We start from the raw sequence: 24,194 nt of genomic DNA on the forward strand, positions 1-24,194 counted from the left end.
GGTGTCCGGCTCCCCCAGCACACCCCACTCTAGGTTGGGCTGGACCTGTTTTCTGTGCTGATGTCAGCACCTTAATGTCTTAACACATGCACGGCTTATTGCCCAATTAGACTGTTGGGGGGCAGGTCGAGACAGCTGGGAGCACGCCCCAAATCTCCCTCCCAGGGGGCGAGAGGCAACAGGCACCCCCTGCAGGGGAGGCCGCTCCAGGACCTCAGCCTGGGACACTGCGAACACAACACAAGCTCCCCTTGCTGCTCTGATGGGTGCGTGGAAGCAGGTCCAAATCCCACATTAGTCCCACCCTAGCAACGCCATCTGGGGGCTTGACCCAAGTCCAGTTAACTGGAAGACTGGGAAGAGCATCACCCCCCATTTCAGCATGAGTGGGAGAATGAGGGTGTGCATTTAACACACCTTCAAAAAGATGTCCCCAGTCGCTGTAAGTCCCTGTGTCCCAACCATTTTTTTCTTTTGTTCAGAATGTGAATGGAGGTAGGGAGAATGGGAATTGGTCTTTCTGGTATCTGGGCCTAAAGGAGCCAGAACGACGGAAAAGAGAATAAGGCCGGGCTCCCCCAGTACAGGTCTGGGAAGAGAAGACACGCCTTTCTGTGCTGACCAGCCCAAGTGGTTGGGAGGACGGGGGGGCCCTGTCCAGGAAGAGGGTGAGCTGTACCCAGGCCCAAGCAGTTTCTCTTCCTGGGTTCCCTCCCCTATGTGCACACACTGGGCCTCACGTGGCTCTGCCAGCTGTTCTGAGGGCACAGCGAGTCTGGGATGCCCAAGCCCTGCACTCTGCAGAGCCAGCAGGTCGAGCATGTATGCGACACTGCCTCTGTGTTGCCAAGACAACACCGAGAACAGGGGAACGGTTGCTTGGCAACCCCGCCCTCCAGGCCTCCACCTCCTCTCCCCACTGGCCACAGGCAGCTGCCTTTGAGGCCTTTCTCCTCTGAAGAGAAAAACAACAACCCAGCCATCCCAGATGGTGGCCAAGGGCACATATTTCCAATGGATGCAAACGCAGCAGGAGACCAGACAGGGAGGGAAGAAGGGTGAGGGACAACAGGCACATGTGGGAGGGCCCGCCACACCCACCTTGCCACCTCCGATGCCCATGCCACAGTTGTTGAGTTTGAGCTCGTGAAGGGTGAAGCAGGCGGAACTCTTGAGCAGGGCCTCGAAGCCTCGAACGCCGTCAGGCCCAAACGCATTGTCGCTCAGGTCCAGCTCAACCAGCTGCGCCCCGGCTGTGATGAGTCCCTCCCCTAGTGAGGTCTGGGCACAGAAAGGGCTCATCTCAGAATCACAGACACTCACCAGATGTTGCTTCTATGCCAGGACCCCTGCCCTCAGGGGGCACCCAGGCAGAGACACAGACCGTTTCAGTACAGAGCTGTCCCTATTTTATATCCAGGACTGGAAACCCTGAAGAGGGCTCCCAATTCAGGTGGGGCGTGGGGCTTGGTATACATGGGGGTGGTCAAGGAAGGCTTCCTATAGAAGGTGGCATATGAGCTCAGGCTGGATGAGAATCAGTTAACCACAGATGAGGTGATTCCAGCCAACAGTATAAACACGAACATAAGCAAACAAAAGAACATAAACAAAGACACAGGCGTGAAGCAGCCTACTGTGTGTCTAGGACTCCAGAAGAGGTTGAGGCTGGAAGGAAAGGGAGGAGTCAAATCAGGCAAGCGCCCCGAACACTAGGCCAAGGACTGTGACCCTATAAGCCCGAGAGCAAAGGGCTCTGAGGTGGGTGAGGGACAGAGAGGACACATCCTCCAAGTCTGAGGAGGGCACACTGATGTGCAGAGGGATGCCGGATATGCCGACTGCCCGCCCAGGAGCATGAGACAGTGATCCAGGCAGCAGAGGAGGAAGCTGGCTGGCCAGCATGGTGGGAGATGGGAGACATGAGCCCCAGGTCACAGGCCTCACAGAGGGAGGAAGACCTGCAGAAGCTGGGCGTTCAGAGGATTTGCAGGAGGGAGGCAGGCACCGCTGAGGCCTCCGGCGTTTCTGGCGGGCACTGGGCAGATGGGTGCCTGTCTCCGAGCCACAGCCCAGGACCGACGTGGCATGGAGACACTGAGCTCTCCTGGGAACCTGCTGGGCTGGGGATACCTACAGTTCCCCAGGAGATGGGTGAGGAGGAGGCTCTACCAGAAACTGGGGGCAGAAACAGGCGGGGCACTCATCATGCACACGGTTCCCAGTGGAGGGCAGGGGGTAGCAAGAGACACCGTGCCTGCCCAGGCCACGGACAGGATAGCTGAGGCAGTTTCCACTGTCTTCCCCACCACTGACTCAGCAACAGAGGGCCATTCTCTGGCTGCCCCAACCTTGGGAGAAGGCCACGCCCCTGCCATCTGGCGCCGAGGACCTCCAGCCCTCCAGCAGTCAGAGTTGCTGAACCCTCTGTGTCTGCTCCATCATCCCTGCATCTCACGCCTTTCCCTGACCCCAAATTCTCTTATCTGCCTTTCTAAGATTCACTCTTGTTGCTGGTAATATGGAGATAAGAATATCTCCTTTAAAGATGGAGAAACTTGGGATGCCTGAGTAACTCAGCAGGTTAAGCGTCTGACTTTTGGTTTCAGCTCAGGTCATGATCTCACCGTTCGTAAGTTTGAGCCCGCATCCGGCTCTGGTCTAACGTGCGATTCTCTCTCTCCCTCTTGCTCTCTGCCCACCCGTGTGTCTGTACACACACACACACACACACACACAGTCTCTCAAAATAAACTTTAAAAAAAATTGAGAAACTTAAATGCTAAAATTCAGGTAAAATAATGCACACAGGGACCCATAGTTCGTATCGAACAAGTATGTTTTCTTCCCTCCCTCTTCTAACTTTTTTTAACTTTTCTTTTTAATGTTTATTTATTTTTGGGAGAGAGCACGAGCAAGTGCGTAAGGGAGGAGCAGAGAGAGAGGGAGACACACAATCCAAAGCAGGCTCTAGGCTCCGAGCTGTCAGCACAGAGCCTGATGCAGGGCTCGAACTCACAAACCATGAGATCATGACCTGAGCCGAAGTCAGGTCGGACGCTCAACTGACTGAGCCACCCAGGCATCCCAACCTCTTCTAACTTTCAATCCTTTTACATACAAACCTCCAAATGAATTCACAAAATTTATACTCTAAATTCTACCTTCACCTGGTTTTGTTCACCCTTTGAGGCTGGTAACTTAACCAGCTCCCCAAGGGCTTCCTCAATCCCCCAACAGAGGAGCCCTCCCTCTGGAGTCCCCATTAGGGCACCTGTCACTTCCTGAATCACCTTTAGTTGTTTACCAGACCAAGGTGCTTTATTATTTTTTAAATATTGACTTATTTCAAGAGAGAAAGAGAGAGAGAGCACACTGTGCACATGAGATCAGGGGAGGGGCAGAGAGAGGATCCCAAGTTGACAGCACAGAGCCCAACTCAGGGCTTGATCTCGCCAACCAGGAGATAATGACCTGAGCTAAAATCAAGAGTTGGACACTTAATTGACTGAGCCACCCAGGTGTCCCATTATTATTATGTAAATTTATTTATTAATATATTTGTTTATAGATCTATGCATTCATTTAAATGTAAGCTCTACACCCAACATGGGGCTTGAACTCACGATCCTGAGCTCAAGAGTCACACACTCCACTGAGCCAGGTTCCCCCAGAGTGAGGTGCTTTAGAAATGAAGTTGGTACATGGGCACCTCAGGAACCCCTGCATTGACTAGAGGCACGGAGGACTGAGAAGGCAGCCTGCACAATCAGGGTGAGAGACCCCATAACACAGATGGTCACAACAAATAACTGACCAAGAACCTCACCGTGAAGGCATCTCATGTACTAGGCCCCATGTTACTGAAAGGCGGCCTATTACCAGCCCTGCCTCTTTCCCTTGAGCCCCAGGCAAGCCACGTTCTGCTCAGTGATGCCCCCTCTCACCCCACCCACCGAACCCCAGGCTGGGAACCTGACCCGAGCCAAGCTGAGCCCCAGGAACGGGGAAATGGAAAACAGTATGGATGGAAGCCACCCATGATGAGAAGCAAAGCAAAAACAGTGGTATGGAGAAAGGGAGGGCCCAGGGGGAGATGGGGGGGGGGGGCCACAGAAGGGCATGATGGGGAGCACAGGGAAGTGCAAAGCTAAGAGAGGAGTAAGAGCGGAGGGAGTGAGATCTGCAGTGAGGGTGAAACCACGAAGCTCAGGAATGAACCCTGGAATCCCTGGGCGCTGCTGTACCTCCTATCACTAGGCCTCGAGTCTCCATTCTCACCTGTACCTCCACCTGCCCATCAGGACACAAGACAGATGCTGTGCTCCCCTGGCTTCTATTCCAGCATCTTCATCACAGGGTGAAGAAAGTGTGGACAAAAGTGTGAAAAAAAGCCCTGGGAACTGCTAAAGGGGCTCCTGTGCCCAGGGGAGGGGAGCAGCGGACTGTGCACTTACCAGGGCTGGTGGGATCTCAGACCGCAATCTCCCTGTGAACATGTCACTCCAGTGGCATCGCTTTGGAAGGAGGAGGAAGAGAAGCATTAGGGGTGCCCCTCAGAGGTGGCCTGCAGGCAGCACCTCACCCTCGTGGACCACTGACAGTTACAATGCTTTTTAATTTTTAATTTGAGTTTCCTCAGCAAAAAGCTGGCCCAGCTCTGGCGGAAGTTGGGGGAACCTGGCGGCCTCCAAAGGCCATACAGGGCTCAGCAGAACTGTCAGGAAAACCTGATTGGCCCAATCCTCTCGTTTTCCAGGAGAGAAACCAGGCTGAGAAGGAAAAGACCGGCCCCAGGCCCAGGGCAGTGGCAGGACCAGGGCCAACATGCCAGACTCCTGGCCCAGCGCTCATTTCCAACATCAGTTTCCCCATACACTGTGGGTGAAGCAACACATGTCAGGATTTGGGTGGCAGGGGCAGAAAATAAGCAATATAGGATCCAGCAGCCAGGAAGTTACTAATTTTTCAAGGCTTTTTTTTTTTTTTAAAGTAATCTCTATGCCCAATGGGGGGCTCAAACTCATGACTCCGAGACCAAGAGTCTCATGCTCTACTGACTGGGAGAGCATCAGCCACACACCCTTCAAGGCTCTTTTCAACCCTCTGATCACCTCCAGAAGGTAGCCTTGCTCTGGGGCTGGTGGATCTTGCCCACCTCTCCGCTCCTTGCTCATCTGCCTTTGAAAAAAGCATGAGCAGGACTCAAGCTCAAGAGGGGACAATGTGTCAAACCAGAATTTAATAACGCTATTTTGTTTCCTTTATGGTAAGGAAAACCACTTTACATTTACAGAAGGGATGTTTGCTTTTACATGACATCAAAGTGAGCTGATTTAAACAAAATATCAGGTAATGGCACCAAGGCGGCAGCTCTATGATAGGCCAGCAGAGTTTAAAAGCTCCAAGCACACAGCCTTACCCTTCAACTCTGGTTGCTATGTCCACCCAAAATATCAACTCAGGCAGCTCCAGCCTTTCCTGGGCCAATCCTGGGAATGATGGAACCCAAAGCAACTTTCCCTTGAAAATCCAGTCCTTGAAATGTCTGAACTAAATGAATCGAACCTTAAGTACTGGGCAAACTGGTTTCCTTAGAATTCTCAAGGCCTCCAGTAAACAAATCAACACCCGCAGGGCCTGGGGGGCGGGGCTGGGGGGGGGGCAGTCTACATGGGTGGGCTCAGTGAGTCACATCTGAAGACCGGTGCTCAGGGCCAGGACAGGCAGCCACAGCCTGAGCGCCAGAACCCTAACAACTGGCACCTTACCCCGAAGCTTCCCAAACCCATGTCTGATGGGTCAAGGGTCAGCATGGGGATTTGGAGCACAAGGACTAGGTTCCAATTCCATCTTAGCTGACTCCAGGCCTGCCACTCACCCTGCCCAGTCTCTGACCCCTGGGATCCCCTCTTTGGAATGAAGCTTTTGGCCTCAACAATCTCTAAGTGAGCAGTAGTAACCGCAGAGCAGTTATGATGCTGGGCTGTTGTTATCTGGACTCCGATCCCGCCTCACTCCTGAGATGTCTGACCCTGGACCACACTTTTCTCATCTGTCAAGACCTAGCTTATGCCTGTGTTGCAAGAAGGGTGGTAACATCTTAACTCGAATCAGCACCCCTGCCCAGAACACCCCTGTAACCAGGACCCTGACCCAACCCCGGCTCCCTCCTGCACGCGCAGAGCTGAGATGCTGGGCGGAGCGACTCAAGGCGCTAGGTCTGCACAGGATGACAAGATGCACAAGGCACTCCTGATGGCCAAGCTCTCTCACGACACAAGCCTGCACAAGCCTGGTCGCCGAGGCAAACTCACAGGGAAGAAAACCCTTTTACAGAGGAGCCCAGACTCAGAGCGGAGTTTGGTGCAAGGCCACATAACGCAGATAAGGTGGTGGTACCAGGGCTTGAACCCAGACCTCAGATGTCAAAGCACAGCTCGTGTGGCCTCCGGGCCCAGGCCACAGCTCCTCCATTCCTGCCCCTTCACTGGTCGCTGGGGTGGTTTGATTGAGTTCTTTTGCAGGACATCGTCCCAGCTTATGCTCAGGAAAACAACAGGCACTGGGCCGAAGAGAAGAAACAGCCAACGGCTTGGCTATTAACCTGACCGCCATCTTCCTGAGGAAACAACAACAAGGCCACCTCACGAACTAGCTCTAGGTCCTCACTGGGCAAACCCGCTCTGCTGGCCCTGGCCCTGCATTCCTTCCCTTCAGAAAGCACAGTGGGGCTGGGAAAGAGCACTGGACTTGAGAGTGTGCCATGTGGCTGGGCTACTTGTCAGCATTAGGATCCTGGGCTGTTTACTCAGCTCCTCTGAGCCTTGGTTCCCTTGACTTACAAAAGGGACCCAGTCTTTATTCCCCAGGGTGCAGTGAGGATTAAATGACATGTGCAGAAGAGCCCAGCACAAGCCTGGTCCCACAGGCACTGAGCACCATTTGCAGTTGGGAAAGTAGGGCTCTCCCTCGTGGCTCTGCAGAGGCTTTAATGTGCTAATAAACAGTAGGATTCCTGGGAATGGAGAGCGTGCAGGGACACCTTCCTGACGTTTTAAACACATGATACCCCAACTCTTCTCACAGAGCATTTTGAAGGACTGGAATTTCATGGGAGTCCCCTAAAGTGGGGCTAGCTGAAGGCTCTCTCTGTCCAGTTCCGCTTCTTTCCCCTTTATCTTTCATGGATGTTACTGGATAAACCTGACATTCGTATCTGTTACTGGGGGACCCAAGTGGACATATCATGCAGGGAGAGGGAGGGGCTCTGGCCAGCACCGGGAGGCCAGAGCAACAAGAGGAGCTGTTCATGGTGACTGCCAACAAGGCAGGACCCTAGAAGGGTCTAGACATAGGCAGGGGTTGTGGTGGCCTGAGTGGAAGCTTAGCCCCAACCAGTCTGGGCCTGCTCGCCCTGCAAATCTTACCTTCAACTCTGATTTCTTCTCCAAGGCCTTGGCGATGACCCTGGCTGCCTCCACGCCCACCGTATTGCCCTCCAGGCGCAGAGCCTCTAAGCCATCAAAGTCTTCGATCTCTTTAATCACATCTTTGGCTGGAAGGACCAAAGAACAGAACCTTAGATTCTGGAATCACCAATAACTGAGGCAGAAGAGAGCCCGGCCACTACCTCATCACTCACAATTCCAACAGCCATAGTATGCCTGCTGTGTGCTGGGCCCTGGCTTGCAAAGGAGACTGGACAGGCTCACATTCTACCAGGGAACACGGCTACAAAAACAATTCCTCTGCAGTGAGTGTTAAAGGAGGCAGGTGTATGGAAGGCTTGGGAGACAAAGGAGGAAAGAAACAGGCCGCATAGGGCAAAGGGGCTTGAAGCACTTTATAGGTGGTGTGTGCGGAGGCTCTCTACATGGGGGGGTGTTTTCCAAGCAGGAAAACAGCATCCAAGTCGGAGGACAAGGGGTACAACCACATGAAGGCTGTCAGTGTCACAGGATTCATGCGTGGGGTGCTCATTACTGTATTGTTTTCGTTATGACGAAAAATCCCAAACAAGCTAAACGCCCATCAGCAGAGAACAGGTTAATTCACTGGGATACATTATACGGTTACGCTGCCGTCATCATGAATGGCGACACAGGTGTTTACCTGACTTGGAAAATACTCATGTTATAGTGGTAAGTGAATAATGAGGTTTTCCACTGGTGTTTGGTCTGACCACACATGTAAAATATTATACCTATTAAAAAATACATACGGGTCGCCTGGGTGGCTCAGTCGGTTAAGCGTCCGACTCTTGATTTCAGCTCAGGTCATGATCTCACAGTTTGTGAGTTCAAGCTCCGCATGGGGCTCTGTGCTGACAGCAAGGAGCCTGCTTGGGATTCTCTCCCCGCCCCCTCGCCCCCCACCTCCAACTTGCACGTGTGTACACACTCTCTCTCAAAATAAACTTTTTTTTTTTAACATTTATTTATTTTTGAGACAGAGAGAGACAGAGCATGAACGGGGGAGGGTCAGAGAGAGGGAGACACAGAATCTGAAACAGGCTCTAGACTCTGAGCTGTCAGCACAGAGCCTGACGTGGGGCTTGAACTCACGGACCACCAGATCATGACCTGAGCCGAAGTCGGCCACTTAACAGACTGAGCCACCCAGGCGCCCCAAAATGAACTTTTAAAAAATAAATAAAAACAAAAAGATAAAATGTATTCTATCTCTCTCTCTTTCTCTCCCTCCCTCCCCGCCCCCCCCCCCCCACACACACCCTCTTCTCAAGGTCTAAAAGGATAGAAACCCAATGTTCAAACAGTTTTCTCTACGTGCTGGGATTATGGCTGATTCTGTGCTTTTTCCATCATGTGCTTGATAAATTCTTTTTTTTTTTTAATCTGCTCAATATATTCTTGATATACCAGGTTATAAAGCAACTTTTAAAGTACCTGTCATTATGATCCCAATTAGTAAACAAGAAAGAAAGAATGAAGGAAGGAACTCACCTATGTTTAGAAAAAACACTGGAAAGAAAATGCACCAAAATTAACAGTAGTTGTATCCTGGGCTGTGAGATAATGAAAGGTATGGTTTTTTGCCTTATTTCCATATTTCTGTGTTCTGTAACGAGCATGTATTAAAATTTTACAATCTGAACAAAAACACACTAGATGCACGAGACAAAGCCCATCTAGTCCGGCTGGCACGAGATGCAAAGGGGATGAGGTGGTGGGGTGGAGGTGTGTGTGGGAGAGAAAAGCTGGACCTGACCTCTTAGGTGACAAAGACCACAGACGGGGCTTCAGGAAGGTGGGAAGGAGCTCCCTGAGAAGCTGTCCCAGCGGGGCCTTTGTACCTGCCTCCCTCCCTCGGCCTCCACCCCAGCAGCCAAACTCCCAACCTGCCTGGCAGGTTTCACAGCCCTGGTCTCCTTGCAAATGCCGCCTGCTACAATTTTACACTCTTCTACATGATTACTTGATTGTTACGTGGAGACTTTACCCCCTTCCTGACTGGGTCCTGCTCCCATGGACTCTGCCCCCCAGAGACCAGTGCTTAGCATTCTCTCCCACACCCACTCAAGTAATTACTGTTACATCTACTTCACAGTTGAGTAAGTGGAGACACAGAGAAGGTACTAACTGCCTACTAAGGTCACTCGGCCAGACAGTGGTGGCCGGCATTCATTTTCCTTTTCTCGTGTCACGACCAGGAGGGCAGGCCAGGGAAGAGCCTCCCACATTATCTAGAAGGGGACACTGAGGTTTCAAGGAATGAAGCAACTCTGCCCAGTTCAGGAAAACAGCAGAGTTAAAGCTTCAGACTGGTCCTCCAAACTTCTACCCATGTGCTCCTCCACCACATCCTTGCTTCCTATACAACCAGGGACTTTATGCAGCCCCCCGGCAGGAAGCCCCTAAGACACCCCCCGCCCCTGGGGGGCCACTGTGGAGCTGCAACTCCGGGTCCCAGCTGCCCAGGCCTCTTCTGCAGCTGGCTCACAGCACCAGGGCTGAAATAACCTCTCAGCCCCTTGAAAGACCTGCTCAAAAAATGGAGCCCCTCTAACATCCAGGTTAACGAGGAGAATGGAGCGCCGCTCAAGGCAATGTTTATGCAGTCCTTAAGAGTAAGGTGACAGAGCTGTCAGGGCCCCAAGGGAAGACAGACACCCTATAAGGAACGGAAGTACAGAGATTCATGGGCAGTGTGCAGAAGTTCAGCCCTGGGGAGAGTCACAAGCGCAAAGTGAGCCTGGAAGAAAAAGCACCAACACGGGAAAAGCTGGGACAGGAGAGGGTGATCACCGCTGGGTTGCCTCTCTCACTTGGTTTTCAATCCAAACGGAGTTATACGTAACTTAGCAACGGGTTAGGGATGGGTCCCAACCACCCCTGAAAAACCACCTGTCACCAGGCTGCGCCGCAGGGACCGCCTTTCAGCCTCTACCACTTTACAAAGTACCAAGTTCCGTGTGTGTACGACTCGGCCATGTAAAGCAGAAAGTCCTTTCTTTGGTCCTTAAATGACCTACTGGGGAGAGTAAAGAACCTTGTTCCGGTCATCAGTTTCATGGCTTCCTCACACAGGCCTTTGACCTCTCTGGACTGTGCCAGCTCACTCCCGGCCAACCTGGAGTGCCTGTCTGGGCCCAGGATTAGGCTGCCAGGCTCCTCTGCACAGCATTCAAGAGCCTCTGCCCTGGCCGCCCTACAGCATCCTGATTTCCTTTCTCCTAAGCCCACCCTGTATGTCTCAGCTCCTGTGCCTACCTCATGTGGCTCTCCCTGCCTACAGTGCACTTTCTCCTTCAAGGACAGTTCAACAAACACGACCTCATCCATGGAGACTTCCTGGGCCCTCCTCAACTAGAAGTGACTCCTGTGCCTTGCCTTTCTTTCTAGAACTTGCTGTTCACGTTTCTCAGAGCATGTCTCGCCTTCTGTCCCCTGGCAGTTATTTGAGTACCCCCTTCCCACTCCAGCTTAGGAGCTCCTCAGAAGCTGGGGCTGTAAGCAGGGCCTCCCTGGTGACCTACAAAATGGAAGCAGCATGTCCAGCCTGCACTCATGAAGTGGTTATCTGCACAGATTTCTTTTTTTTTTTTTAAGCAGGCTTCACGCCCAGCGCCAAGACCAATGGGGGGCTTGAACTCAAGACCCTGAGATCAAGATCTGAGCTGAGATCAAGAGGTGGCCACTTAACTGACTGAGCCACCCAAGTGCCCCATCTGCATGGATTTTAAGGCTAGACAAACTTGAGTTCTAATCCCGGCTCCATTGCTTATAGCTGCGTCCTTAGGCAAGTCATATCACCTCCTTGGGCTTCAATTTTCCATCTCCAAAATGCGGACGTAAAGCTACCTCAAAGACTTCTGTGAGGATAAACTGAGATATTGCTTGCATGGCACTTAAGACTGCCTGACTAGGCATTCGGTGAATGGCATTTACTTTACAGCGAGAGAGTGTGCGCATGAGCGAGCAGGAGAGAGTAGCAGAGGGGGAGGGACGGAGAGGGAGAGAGAGGGGCATGGGGAAAATCCTAAGCAGGCTCCACACACAGCACAGAGCCCAACACAGGGACTGATCCCACAACCCTGGGATCGTGACCTGAGCTGAAATCAAGAGTCGGATGCTCAACTGACTGAGCCACCCAGGCACCCCAGTGAATGGCATTTAATAGCAAATTCATGTTTCCTGAACTGAGCTGAATGTCTACTGAGAAACACAGGCACAGGGATTCAGCTGGGTATCAGTTAAAATCCTGGCTCTGTTATTTACCAGCTGTGTGATCTTGGGCAAGTTAGTTCTTCCAAATCTTTTTTCCTTATTTATAAAATGGTAACATTTCTACCTCCCTCCCTCAGGCATGATGTATGACTGAAAGTGATAACAGCACAGGCAGAAACTCTAAATCTTAGGGCCTTTCAGAGATATTCGGAAGATGTGCTACCACGTTCCCAGCCACCCAAGGACTCAAGTCGTTTCTAAGCCAGCGCAGAGGAGCAAGCCTGCCTGCACTCCAGGACAACCAGGCAAGTCCAGACCAGAACTTCAAGAGGCCTTACAAGTACTGATGTAGGTGCCTTCACTTCCAGACACCAGGGGATGCAGGGCTGACCGGCGTTAGTCATGATTTGGCCAGGGATGAAAAGACAGGGCCTGAATTCTGATGCCTAGTTCCCTCCAGCCCTGGTTCCTGTACACAGACAAGAACATCCATCCATCCCTCTCCCAAGGGCATTCGGCTACCTGGACTAGACCTCCCAAAAGGGCCTGGATTATTGTTTTAATGCAGCTCCACAAGGGTCTTAGCTCTGGGGAAGGCACCCAGGATTCTCAGACCGGGCTAGGTCCGTGGTGGTAAAGGTCTGAAGTAAGAAGTCATGGGCTATATCCTGGGACTACTGTCGTGGTCCCTCATTGCTTACTATCCCCTCTAAGATACAGCCCACCTGCCAACCTAAAGCCATCACCAGCAAGGATACCTTCCAAAAATGTGATAACAGGCAGGGAAGTCTGCATGGACTTGTAGGCACACCACCTTTGAGCCTTACTGTGAAATGGGCCCAGTGATATCTCACAGAGCTACCAGGAAAACAACATGATAATGGAGCTAAACAAGCCCAAGCGTGAGTAAGAGTAAGCGGTCATTCGCACACTCTCTTTCTTCCCCTGGGCCAGCCCAAGCAGAAACTCACCATCTTCCGCAGTGTTGAGTTTGAGGCTCTTGCCCTTGAAACTCAGCTGTCCCCCGGCCACCTGGGTTTTGGCAAGCGTCTCTGCCAGCTTGGCAATGTCTTCAGAGGCCATGCTGGCTACGTTGTCGGGCTCCCCTGGAAATCTGCAAACTGAGCAGGCCAAAGTTACATTAAAAGAGAGAGCTCTCCTAGGGCCCCTGGTTGGGGAGGGCCAGGTAAGAGACAACCCATTTCAGGGGCTTGATCCTACCTCCCCCTGTGCTCTCGGGACTCCAAAAGCTAAACTACTGGAAGAAATGGAAACAGCATTAGGGAAGGAACAATCCTAGGAAAGATGGAGAAAGTGGCAAGAAAGTAGTAAAATCATGTTTTACCCTCTGAAGAGTTACCATTTCACTTTAGCTTCCCTGCCCAACTGCCCCAGCTGGGACATCAAACATAGCCGTGTGAGCTGCCCATTTCCTGGGTCCCAGTGAATGGCAATCGAGTCCCAGACCGACAGTGGCAAAGAGCCTGCCCCCAACACATACCTGCCTGATCATCTTGGTTGCTCTCTGTTTGAGGGTCCCATTTCTCAAACAGGACTAAGATGACTAAGGGATCCAGTTCATCCATCCCAGGAAATGCCCCACCACCCTGGCTGGCATGTCTCTGGGGCTGGGGAACAGGGGTCAGCCCACCGCACGTCTGATTTCAACCCTGGCCAGGAGACTGGGGAGCCCATGGTAGCCAGACCTCAGGTTCCTAGGAGACCAGAGGTCTCTACATCACAGCAGCCACCATCACAATAGACCAAAGGCAGAGGTGAAGAAAGGAGCTTCCAGCCTGGAGAACTCAGCAGACTGGCAGAAAGACCCACTCCATTTCCCTAAAGAGGAAATGGCATGCAATCAGGGGGAGACCAAGGAAAACTGATGTGGAGGATAGAACTAGGAGGTGCCTACAGAGACTCCTCATCCAGAACATGTCCTTCCCCAATCTATTCATCTTTGAGATACAACTGTGATGGCTCCCATATCCTCTCTTTCCCCCAGGCTTTCTCTGGGCTCAAAAGGTCTGCTTCCCACTTCCTTCTCCTTACCCTAACCCTTATCACCCTGGTTTGCCTTTTTTATTATTTTAAAGTTCCCTTATTTCGAGAAAGTGAGAGCATGAGAGCAAGAGCAGGGGAAGGGCAGAATGAGGGAGAGAGGGAGAGAAGGGGAGGGGGGGGGGAGAGAGAGAGAATTCCAAGCAAGTTCCACACTCAGCGCAGAGCCCAACGTGGGGCTTAATCTCATCACCACAAGATCACGACCCAAGCCAATATCAAGAATTGGATGCTTGGAGCACCTGGGTGGCTCAGTCGGTTAAGCATCCAACTTTGGCTCAGGTCATGATCTCATGGTTCCTGAGTTCAGGCCCTGAGTCTGGCTCTGTCTGCACTGTGGAGCCTGCTTGGGATTCTCATTCTCTCTCTCTCTCTCTCTCTCTCTCTCTCTGCCCCTCCCCAATGTGCACATAAGCGTGCTGTGTCTCGCAAATAAATGAACTTAAAAAAAAAAAAAAAAGAATTGGATGCTTAACCTACTGAGCCACCCAGGCGCCCCCTGGTTTGTCTATCTTTATCAATAAGCATGAATTATTCTTCTGGGTAAGAAAGCATCTAATCACTCATTCAACAAACTTTTATTAGTACCACTGTGTTCTGGACGTTGCTCCAGATATCAGGAGCACAACAGTGAATGAAACAAAAATCCTGCCCTCTTAAAACATGTGTTCTAAACAAGATAGTATCTTAAGACAATGACAAGAACAAAAATAAACAGAGAAGGTGGTAAGGTATATTCTGGGGGTTGCAATTTAAAACAGGATGGTTAGAGAAGGTATTATGAGGAAAGAAACAAAGACTTGAAAGACATTAAGGATTGGGCCAGGCAGATATCTGGGGAAGAGCTTTCTTGCAAAGGGAGTAGCAAATGCAAAGGCTCTTGTTGGGGGTGGGAGTGGGGGGAGGGGAGGGGAGGGGAGGGGAGATCAGAGGAACTGCTGGAGTGCAGAGAGGGAAGGAAAACAAAATCAAGAAATAAGAAAAGAGAATTAACAACAGGCCCAAATCACAGAGCCCATTTAAAAAATGTAGCTTTTTGTTTTTTAAAGAAAAAAACATTTTTTTAATGTTTATTTATTTTTGAGAGACAGAGAAAGCGGGAGGGGCAGAGGAAGAGGGAGACACAGAATCCAAAGCAGGCTCCAAGCTCTGAGCTGTCAGCACAGAGCCTGACACGGGACTCGAACTCGTGCTCCAACCTACCAACTGTGAGATCATGACCTGAGCTGAAGCCAACTGAGCCACCCAGGCGCCCCAAGAATGTGGCTTTTAATAGAGCCACTAATAGGTTTCTAGCAGAGAAGGGACAGGCTCTGACAGACGTTTTGACAGCATCACTTATGTGCAACCTACGGCCTGGCATCTAGAAGGTGCTCCAAGAATGAAGACGTGAAACTGAAGACAAATTAACCTGAAACCTCACCACCTCTGGCAGTTGTGGGATGGGGCGATTCGAGGCAAGAAAAATGGCGGTGGGGCTCCCGCATAGGTTCCCATCGGAACACAGAACTTCTCAGCTAGAAAAAGGCTTATTCCTCAGTCCAGTCGGTGCACATATACACCGTCCACTCTAAAGACTGCGAAAGCGAAGCACACAGGGGTGGCTTGATGTGTCCAAGGTCTGCGAAGGGTAGGCGACAGAGCAAAGACAAACAGTAGACACACAAACAGCCTCTCTCCCTTCTGGGCGCGAAAGTCTCAGATTTTCTCAGGTGCACGTCTCTCGCTCTTGCGAAGCGTCAGCAGTGACTCATGTCGATCCCAGGGGCTGCGGCGCCAGTCCAGGCCCTCCGCGGGCGTGGGACTACTGGGAGGCGGCGGCAAGGGAGCGACGCGCGAGTGCGGGCCGCAAATGACAGGCGGGCGGCGCGGGAGCCCCATCCGGGATCCCTGGAGGACGCGCCCCCAGTTGTCACCGACGCCAACAGGAGACGCCGCTGCTGGCAGCTTCGCCAGACGCCCTCTCCAAGCCTCAGTTTCTCCACCTGGGAAAGGGGCCTGCGCCCCCCCAACGCCGCCTCTCTCAGCCCCTCCGCCTTGGCCGTCGACGCGCAGGGGAGAAGGCCGAGAAGAGACCCAGAAGGCGCTCAGGGGCGCCACACCTTCCACGCCCAGCTGCAGGGCCGCGCCGCCCCCCGCCCCCATCCCAGGCAGGTGACGGGGAAAGGCAAGGGACCCCGACCCTTACCGCGAACAGGAGGCGCCGCCGCGTGGGGCGACCTGAGCGCGCGCGTCCGCCCCGCAGGGGCGGGGGCTGATTTAGGGTCCGGGTCAGGTCAGGTCAGGTCGGGGTCGCCGCCCCCGAGCCCAGCGGTCCCGAGGCCCGGCCCGCTCTTTCGTCTGCTCTCCCGGCAGTTCTCGCCACTCCTGTCTCCGACACCACCTGCTCCCCGCACCACCGCGGATGATGGCGGAGGAGGAGGATTTTGAAAGCCGGCAGTTTCTTTCCTTCGATTTGATTTGTTCAAGGCCCAGGCCGGGTTCCCCTTCCCCCGCTCGAGTGGCCTGGCGGGTATGGTAGTCCAGTCCTTCTGCGCGGAGCGCGGCGACCGCCTCAGGAGGGCGCCCACGAACTACGAGTCCCGTCATGCACCGCGTCCCAGCGCGCCTCCGCTAGGCTCCCTCTGCGCCCTCCCTTTTCGGCTTCTGGCTCTTTCTCCGGGAGGCCACAGGGCGGCGTGTAGCCTCGAGTGCCCAGGGAGACTACAATTCCCGTCGTGCCTTGCGGGCCAGCAGCCTCAGCCCTTCCGGAAAGGATCATGCGCACGTAACTTTATTGACAAAGGCTGGAACTGCCGAAGGCAAGCTGGTAGATCTGTTCTGCAACAAATAGGTATCCGTTTCCTCAGAGGAAAGCCTCGCCTTTTTTGTCCCATGAAATTGAGAAGTCATTCGAAACGTTTCACATGAATAACCGCAAATTGTTTGATAATTAAAAAGGGGAAATAATTACCCTATGGTAGAGAAGCTGCGACACCATCTTAACCAAATGGTTCACGTTAACATCAGTAACTGGACAAACGGACATCCGTCGCACACCTGCTGATGTGATGCACCGAGAAGGACACGGCATCACCATCCAGTCATCAGTGCATAAAATTAATCTGATCATGAGAAAGCAGTAGACAAACCCAAACTGAGTTACAGTTTATTCTACAACAGAATAACTGGTCTGTACTCTTGCAAAAATGTCTGTGTCACGAAAGACAGAAACGCTGAGGAACTGTTGCAGACTAAAGGAGACTAAGAAACATGACAACAAAATGCAATCTATGGTCGTGGACTGGATCCCGGGCTGGGGAGGAAGTTACTGCTAAGGGCAAGATGGAGACAATTAGCAACACTTGTAATAGTATTACAATAGATTGTAATAGTATACAATAGATAATAGTATTGTATCAGTGTTACATTTATTGATTCTTATTATTGTGCTGGGTTATGTAAGAGACTGCCCTTGTTCTTGGAAATACATGCTGAAACAATTAGGGGTGTGACATCAGCAACTGACTCGCCAGTGGTTCAAAAAATGTATATATGCAAATAGAGAGTGCAAATGTGGCCAGACGTTCACAATACGCGAATCTGGGTGAGGGGTATACGGGGAGTTCTTTGAACACTTTTGCCACTTCTCTGTAGGTCTGAATTTTTTAGGTATCAGAACACAAATAGCTTTTTTATCTTTTTGCAAAGAACATTTTATCCATTATATAAATAACGTGTTTGCTATAAATACTTTAGCCAACATGGAACAGGATAAAGAGAAAAGTAAACATTACCCGAGAAACTCTAGCACCCAGAGATAATCACCATCAACATATGCAGCCTTCTGCAAAGTTACCTCTCACAACTTGGCCCACGCACATGCTTTTGCTTTACCTGCAATTGAAAGTTAAATATATTGTGTGCCAGATCCTTTCACACACAGTTCATTGACTCTTTACAACCACAAAGGAAGCGGGCATCATCGCCACCCCTTCCAGCACAGAGATGAGAAAGCGAGCTCCATACCCTGGTTCGGTTCGCACCACTGCTGAGATGTGGGTCCTCTTTCCATCCTCCCTCTCCTCTGCATACAAGGCCCATATCAAAGGCCACCTCCTCTGGGAGGCTTGTCTACAGCACTCCGTCCAGAATGAGTCACCTTCCTCTGGGCCCCACAGCAAGCTGCAACCCCCCACAGCAGTTGATCTGAAGCTCTAAGGGCTTTTCCCACACAGTTAATAGTATTATTGGCAGCTTCCTCAACCTGCAAGAGCCTTGGGGCAGGTACTCTACCCGTCTTGACAGCATCTTTTCCGGGATTAGGCTATCACAGGTGCTTCATTTTCCTCATTTGAACTGGATTCCTATCAGAGTTCCTGGATATTTGCTTAAAATGAGTCACCATTTGAGAAGGCTGAGATGCTCCCAATTAGGCCTGGTGCTATTCCTGTGCTGATTACAACCAGGGCTGATCAAATCAGTCTGGATTTCCCTTGGGGTGATTTCCCAGCCTCTTTTTTCCAGTTTTACTTCCTGTGGCCTTCCTTGGCCTTCTGACAAAGACTTCCTAAAGGGAAGAGGAAGGTGGAGGTAGAACATCTTAGGTGATCTTTCCTGCCCTCACCTAGCTGATGGATCATAGGATTTTCAGGACTGGAAGGGATTTTTTTTTTTTCCCTAAGGACTGGCAGGAAATTCTTAGCAGAAACAATAGCCTTCAGGGTGCCTGGCTGGCTCAGTTGGTAGAACATGTGACTGGATCCCAGGGTCGTGAGTTCAAGCCCCACATCGGGTATGGAGCCTCCCTAATGAAAGAAAGAGAGAAAGAGAGAGAGAAAGAAAGAGACAAAGAGAGAAAGAAAGAAAATAGAGGTATTAGAAGGTAGTGGGGACCTAGTGGAGCTTGTGGAGAGCCAGAGAGTAGGTATTCTGCCGGAACATCTTTGCATTAAAGCTAAAATCGCAAAACAATCCAGATTCTGTTTAACAATCCAGATTCTGTTTGCTACTCCTGAATCTAGATTCTATCTCAAACCACTTTAAAATGGGGAAACTGGGGGTGCCTGGGTGGCTCAGTGGGTTAAATGTCTGACTTCATTTGGCTCAGGTCATGATTTCAGCCTTCGTGAGTTCTAGCCCCGCATCTAGTTTCTCTGCTGTCAGTGCCTGTTTTGGATTCTCTGCCCTCCCATGCTCATGCTCTTGCTCTCTCTCTCTCTCAAAAATAAACATATACACCTAAAAACGATAATAAAATAAAATGGGAAGACGGGTTTAAAAAGGAGGAGGAGGTTACCTGAGGGTTCACAGTGAGTCAGAGGAGTCCAGAGCCATCATTGTTTCCAAACAGCAAATTTCTCATCTCTCCTCTCTCTCCAACTCTCTCTTTCCCTTTCAAGTTATCACCTGAGAGCTAGTTTGTTTTCCAGGCCCAGCAAATGGCATCATAGCCTTTGACAGATGGATAGAGCCATCTTAGGCCACCCCTTTCTTCTTTTCAACAGACAAGAATTGAGAACCAGAGATGTTAAATAACCTGCTCTAATTACACAGTAATTTAGACAAGAGACAGTGGATTTTTTTTTTTTTTTAAATAAACTGTGCCCAACATGGGGCTTGAACTCACGCCCCTGTGATCAAGAGTAGCATGCTCTTGGGCTCAGTCAGTTAAGTGTCTGACTTCAGCTCAGGTCATGATCTCGCTGCTCTGTGAGTTCCAGCCCTGCATCAGACTCTGTATTGACAGGTTCAGAGGCTGGAGCCTGCTTCAGATTCTGTCTCTGTCTCTTTGCCCCTCTCCTGCGTGCTCTCTCTCTCTCTCTCAAATAGAAAATAAAACATTAAAAAATTAAAAAAAAAAAGTAGCATGCTCTACCAATTGAGACAGCCAGGCACCCCAAGATAAGAGACTGCAGAAGCCAGATTGCTGGGGTCCATTTCAACACACATGCAAAACAAGTCATTTTGTGAGTATGAAGTGGGTATAAGGGGAAGGGGAATGTTTTAGATCTTTCTGTCTCTGTTGTGCAGCTTCCCCCCCCCCCTTTTTTTTTTAAAGAATGTTTTGAAGAGAAAAGCAGGCTGCCTCTGATTAGTTTGGTTTACTTTAACTGAGTGTTTTAAATTCCACTGTGGAGCCTGAAAACAATCTTAATTGCCAATTGTAAATGGAATAAATAACAATATTTATACTGGTTTCCTGAAGAGCTACCAAGGCTGCAGACTTGCCATTTAGTGAGATCAAAAACAAATGCCTGAATTATGCCAGACATGTGAGGAATGTGGAGAGACATTCCCAAGATCTAACCGGGTGCGGGTGCTCCCAAGGCCGCTAGAGAAAGATGGTCCCTCAAGGGTCACCTCCCCTGGTGGGAGGGGTTTGCTAGATCATCTGTTAAAGACCACTCAAACCACATTCTCCCCTGGGTTCAAGCCCAGGGCTCCCCATCAGAATACATGACCTTTTTAAACTTTGATGACTAACCATAATTAAAATAATTCATTCACCCCCACAAATCCTTATTAAACATCTACTATGTACCAGGCACCATTCCAGCTCTGGGAATCCAATGGTGAATGAGATAGAAAAGGATGGCATCTGTAGGGGAGCTTAAATTTGGGTCTAATGTTTACGGAGATTTTCCTGATACCAAATGCTTTCTGTGGATTATTTTCTCTTTTAAGAATTCTTTTGTTCCAAAATGAAAATAATGTTTTAAATGAACACTGACAGAAAATTTTAAAAATAGTATAAATGCAAGAGAGTCTTCAGAATAAAGTTAAGGGTGGGGGTGCCTAGGTGGCTTGGTGAAGCACGGGACTTTTACCCAAGTCATGATCTCATGGTTCATGAGTTTGAGCCCCGCATGGTGTGATATCGAGCCCTGCTTCAGGTGAGCCCCTCTTCTCTCTCTCCCTCTGTCTCCCTCTTTGCCCCTTGTGGGATTCTCTCTCCCTCACTCACTTGTGCCCTTTCTCCCTCAAAAAAAAAAAAAAAAAAAGTTAAGGGGCACCTGACTGACTTAATTGGTAGAGCCTGAGACTCTAAACCTCAACCTCGGGGTTGGGGTGGAACCCCACGTTGGGGGTAGAGTTTATTAAAAAGAAAAGAAAAGAAAAAATTAAAAATTACCTGTTTTAGGGGTGTCTAGGTGGCTCAGTCGGTTAAGCATCTGCCTTCGACAGGTCATGATCTCACGGTTTATGAATTCGAGTCCCACATCAGGCTCTCTGCTGTCAGCACAGAGCCCACTTTGGATCCTCTGTCCCCCCAACTCCCCGTCCCTCCCCCACTTGTGCGCTTTCTCTCTCTCTCCAAAATAAATATTTTTTTTAATCTTAAAAAAATTGTTGGGGCGCCTGGGTGGCTCAGTCGGTTGCGCATCCGACTTCAGCTCAGGTCACGATCTCACGGTCGGTGAGTTTGAGCCCCGCGTCAGGCTCTGGGCTGATGGCTCAGAGCCTGCTTCTGATTCTGTGTCTCCCTCTCTCTCTGCTCCTCCCCCGTTCATGCTCTGTCTCTGTCTCAAAAATAAATAAACGTTAAAAAAAAATTTAAAAAAATTGTTACCCGTTCTGTTTTAATGTTTATTTATTTATTTATTATTTTGAGAGAGAATGCTACAGCACAAGCAGGGGAGGGGCAGAGAGAGGAAGAGGGAGGGGGAGAGATAATCCCAAACAGGCTCCATTCTGTCAACACAGGGGCTGGATCTCATGAACTGTGAGATCATGGCCTGAGTCAAAACCAAGAGTTGGATTCTTAACCGACTTAGCCACCAAGGTGCCCGCCCCTGTTTTGTTTTGTTTTTAACAAAAATGTTATGTAGATTGTTAGGTGGATGGATGGATGGATGAATAGGTGATAAAGTAACATAGCAAACTGTCAACAATTTAGCATAAACTAGGGCATGTGAGTATTCACTTACAGTCCTTTCAGCAATGTGACCATGTTTTTTATTTTTTTAAAGTAGGCTCCATGGCCAGTGCGAAGCCCAATGTGGGGCTTGAACTCACAACCCTGAGATCAACACCCGAACGGAGATGAAGAGTCAGCCACTTAGCCGACTGAGCCACCCTGGAGGCCCGTGGCCTTGTTTTATTGCCTGCATTTCATCTCCCGTATACTAGTCTGGTGGGTAGCCTCTAGGTTCATGGGTCCCTCCCCTTCTCTCTCCCTCTTTTTTTTTTTTTTAATTTTTTTTTTTAACGTTTATTTATTTTTTTGAGACAGAGACAGAGCATGAACAGGGGAGGGTCAGAGAGAGGGAGACACAGAATCTGAAACAGGCTCCAGGCTCTGAGCTATCAGCACAGAGCCCGACGTGGGGCTCGAACTCACGGACCACGAGATCATGACCTGAGCCGAAGTCGGCCGCTTAACCGACTGAGCCACCCAGGCGCCCCTCTCTCCCTCTTTTTAAAAATGTTTATTTATTTTTGAGAGAGAGCAAGCGAGCATGTGCGCAAGTGGGGGATGGGCAGAGAGAGGGGGACAGAGGATCCGAAGTGGGCTTTGCACTAATAGCAGTGAACCAGATATGGGGGTCATGGGGGTCGAACTCAGGAACCATGAGATCATGACCTGAGCCAAAGTCGGATGCGTAACCGACTGAGCCACCCAGGATCCCCCACTTCTCTCTTTTTGAGTCACTCTCATCTCTGAGAATCTGAATTCTATGATTAGTTCCTAGAAGAACATATTACTTAGTTTTAGTTAGTTGCACATTTATCAATGTTTTGCATGCAAGCGCTCATTTAATACTCAGAGTGACCCTATGGGGAAAGTACTCTTATTATCACCAACCTAAGCCTCAAGTTGTACTTCCCTTGCCCCAAGTTAAGATCCCCTGCTGGAGGGCTGGGATCTGGGACTTTCCTGGAGCTGTGGGGACATGGGGTTTCTCTGTAGTCTAGGACCCAGTGTGGGGCCTGGCAATGAACCTTTGTGTTTGTTGAGTGAAGGAATAAACTTTGCACATGGTTGTGGCAAAGGTTGCCATGCACTCAGACTCTCCGCAGTCCTCTCTGGCGGCCAGGCCATGGCAGGCCTAAGCTTGGTACAGGAGGTGATCACTGGAGAAGGGATAAGTGAAAGACATAACTGTCATTTCCTGAAAGGTGAGAGCATAAGTGTCTGACTCTCCTTCTCTAGCAACCCTCTCCGGTGATTGGTCCTCAGATGTAATAAAGGATGCATCCAGACTTAAGTTGTCTCCATCATGGCGCAGGGGTCAGGCTTTCTAGGGAGACAGGCCAGAGACTAAATTCTGTTTCTGCCTCTTTCTTAGCTGTGTGACCTCAACCAAATCACTTAACTGCTCTGTGTGTTTTTTCACCTCAAAATAGGTAAAAACAATCCCCACCTGATAGGGTTTTGGGGGGGGGGGGATAAGAGAATCAACATGTACAAAGTACTTGGCCCACAGTAAGTAAGCGGTGGTCTACTGCTACTTAGGCTTTAATGTGAGGACGCAGAGCATTTGCTGCCCCATAATTTTGGGGCTTCCCAGAAAACAGCTTGCTGGTGCCAGCCTCGAGAGTTTTCTTTCAAAAACACCACCACATAGGGTTGACATGTTGTAAAGGCCATTTACCATCTCAGGCGGCTTAGATAGTTTAGTTGATCTCCAATTGAAAGGGGGAGCTGATGTCCAGCTGAATCCCCTTTAAATGACGGACAGTCTTTTAAGAATGTTATTGTCCTGGCAGATTGGGATGGTGGAATCATATCATTTACCAGCTAGTTCATTTGAGGCAAGATGTGGTGGTCCAACTGGCCTCGGCATTCTCCTCCGTAACATGGGAGTGATAAAAAATAGTGGTGTCTAATCTCATCAACTGTCAAGAGTGTTTCACTGTCAGTTGTAAAGGGGTTATGTTTATTAGGTGTTCTTATCCTTATTTTTAATTTTTTTTAAATTTTATTAAAAAAATTTTTTTTTTTATTTTACATTTATTTATTTTTGAGAGACAGACAGAGCACGAGTGGGGGAGGGGCAGAGAGAGAAGGAGACACAGAATCCGAAGCAGGCTCCAGGCTCCGAGCTGTCAGCACAGAGCCCGACGCGGGGCTCAAACTCACGGAGTGTGAGATCATGACCTGAGCCGAAGTCGGACGCTCAACCGACTGAGCCACCCAGGCGCCCCTATTTTTAAATTTTTTTAAAAGTTTATTTATTTGCTTTGAGAGAGAGAGAGCAGAAGCTTGAGCAGGAGGAGTAAAGAGAGGGGGAGAGAAAGAATCCCAAGGAGGCTCTGAGTTGTCAGTACAGAGCCCGACGTGGGGCTTGAACCCACGAACCATGAGATCATGACCTGAGCCAAAGTTGGACACTTAACTGAGCCAGCCGGGCAACCCTGTTCTTGTCCTTACTTTACAAATGAGAAAACTGAAGCTGTGAGACTGTCTAGGGTCCCCCAGCTAGCAAGTGGTGGGAGCTGGGACTCTGACCCACCTTG

The 24,194-nt window shown here is 50.2% G+C and overlaps 1 protein-coding gene across 4 annotated transcripts in view; it reads right to left on the reverse strand.

Moving 5' to 3' along the window:
- Positions 1 to 16,247, reverse strand: part of RANGAP1 (Ran GTPase activating protein 1) — a 32,132-nt gene extending 15,885 nt beyond the window's left edge. The window contains exons 1-5 of one of the 4 annotated variants that reach the window (XR_008300543.1): positions 13,192 to 13,717; positions 12,662 to 12,811; positions 7,431 to 7,558; positions 4,458 to 4,517; positions 1,102 to 1,281 (exon numbers count right to left, since the gene is read on the reverse strand). Coding sequence is in view for 3 of the 4 variants with exons in the window: in XM_053226847.1 (XP_053082822.1) it covers positions 1,102 to 1,281; positions 4,458 to 4,517; positions 7,431 to 7,558; positions 12,662 to 12,811; positions 13,192 to 13,276 (603 nt within the window). In the remaining variant the exon portion in view is untranslated. Of the gene's footprint in view, positions 1 to 1,101; positions 1,282 to 4,457; positions 4,518 to 7,430; positions 7,559 to 12,661; positions 12,812 to 13,191; positions 13,718 to 15,939 lie in introns of those variants that run through there. The other 3 variants (XM_027070636.2, XM_053226847.1, XM_027070635.2) reach the window with 3 other exon arrangements.
- Positions 16,248 to 24,194: the final 7,947 nt, after the last annotated feature.

This window comes from Acinonyx jubatus, chromosome B4 (genome assembly GCF_027475565.1).
Source record: "Acinonyx jubatus isolate Ajub_Pintada_27869175 chromosome B4, VMU_Ajub_asm_v1.0, whole genome shotgun sequence".
Taxonomy (NCBI): domain Eukaryota; kingdom Metazoa; phylum Chordata; class Mammalia; order Carnivora; family Felidae; genus Acinonyx; species Acinonyx jubatus.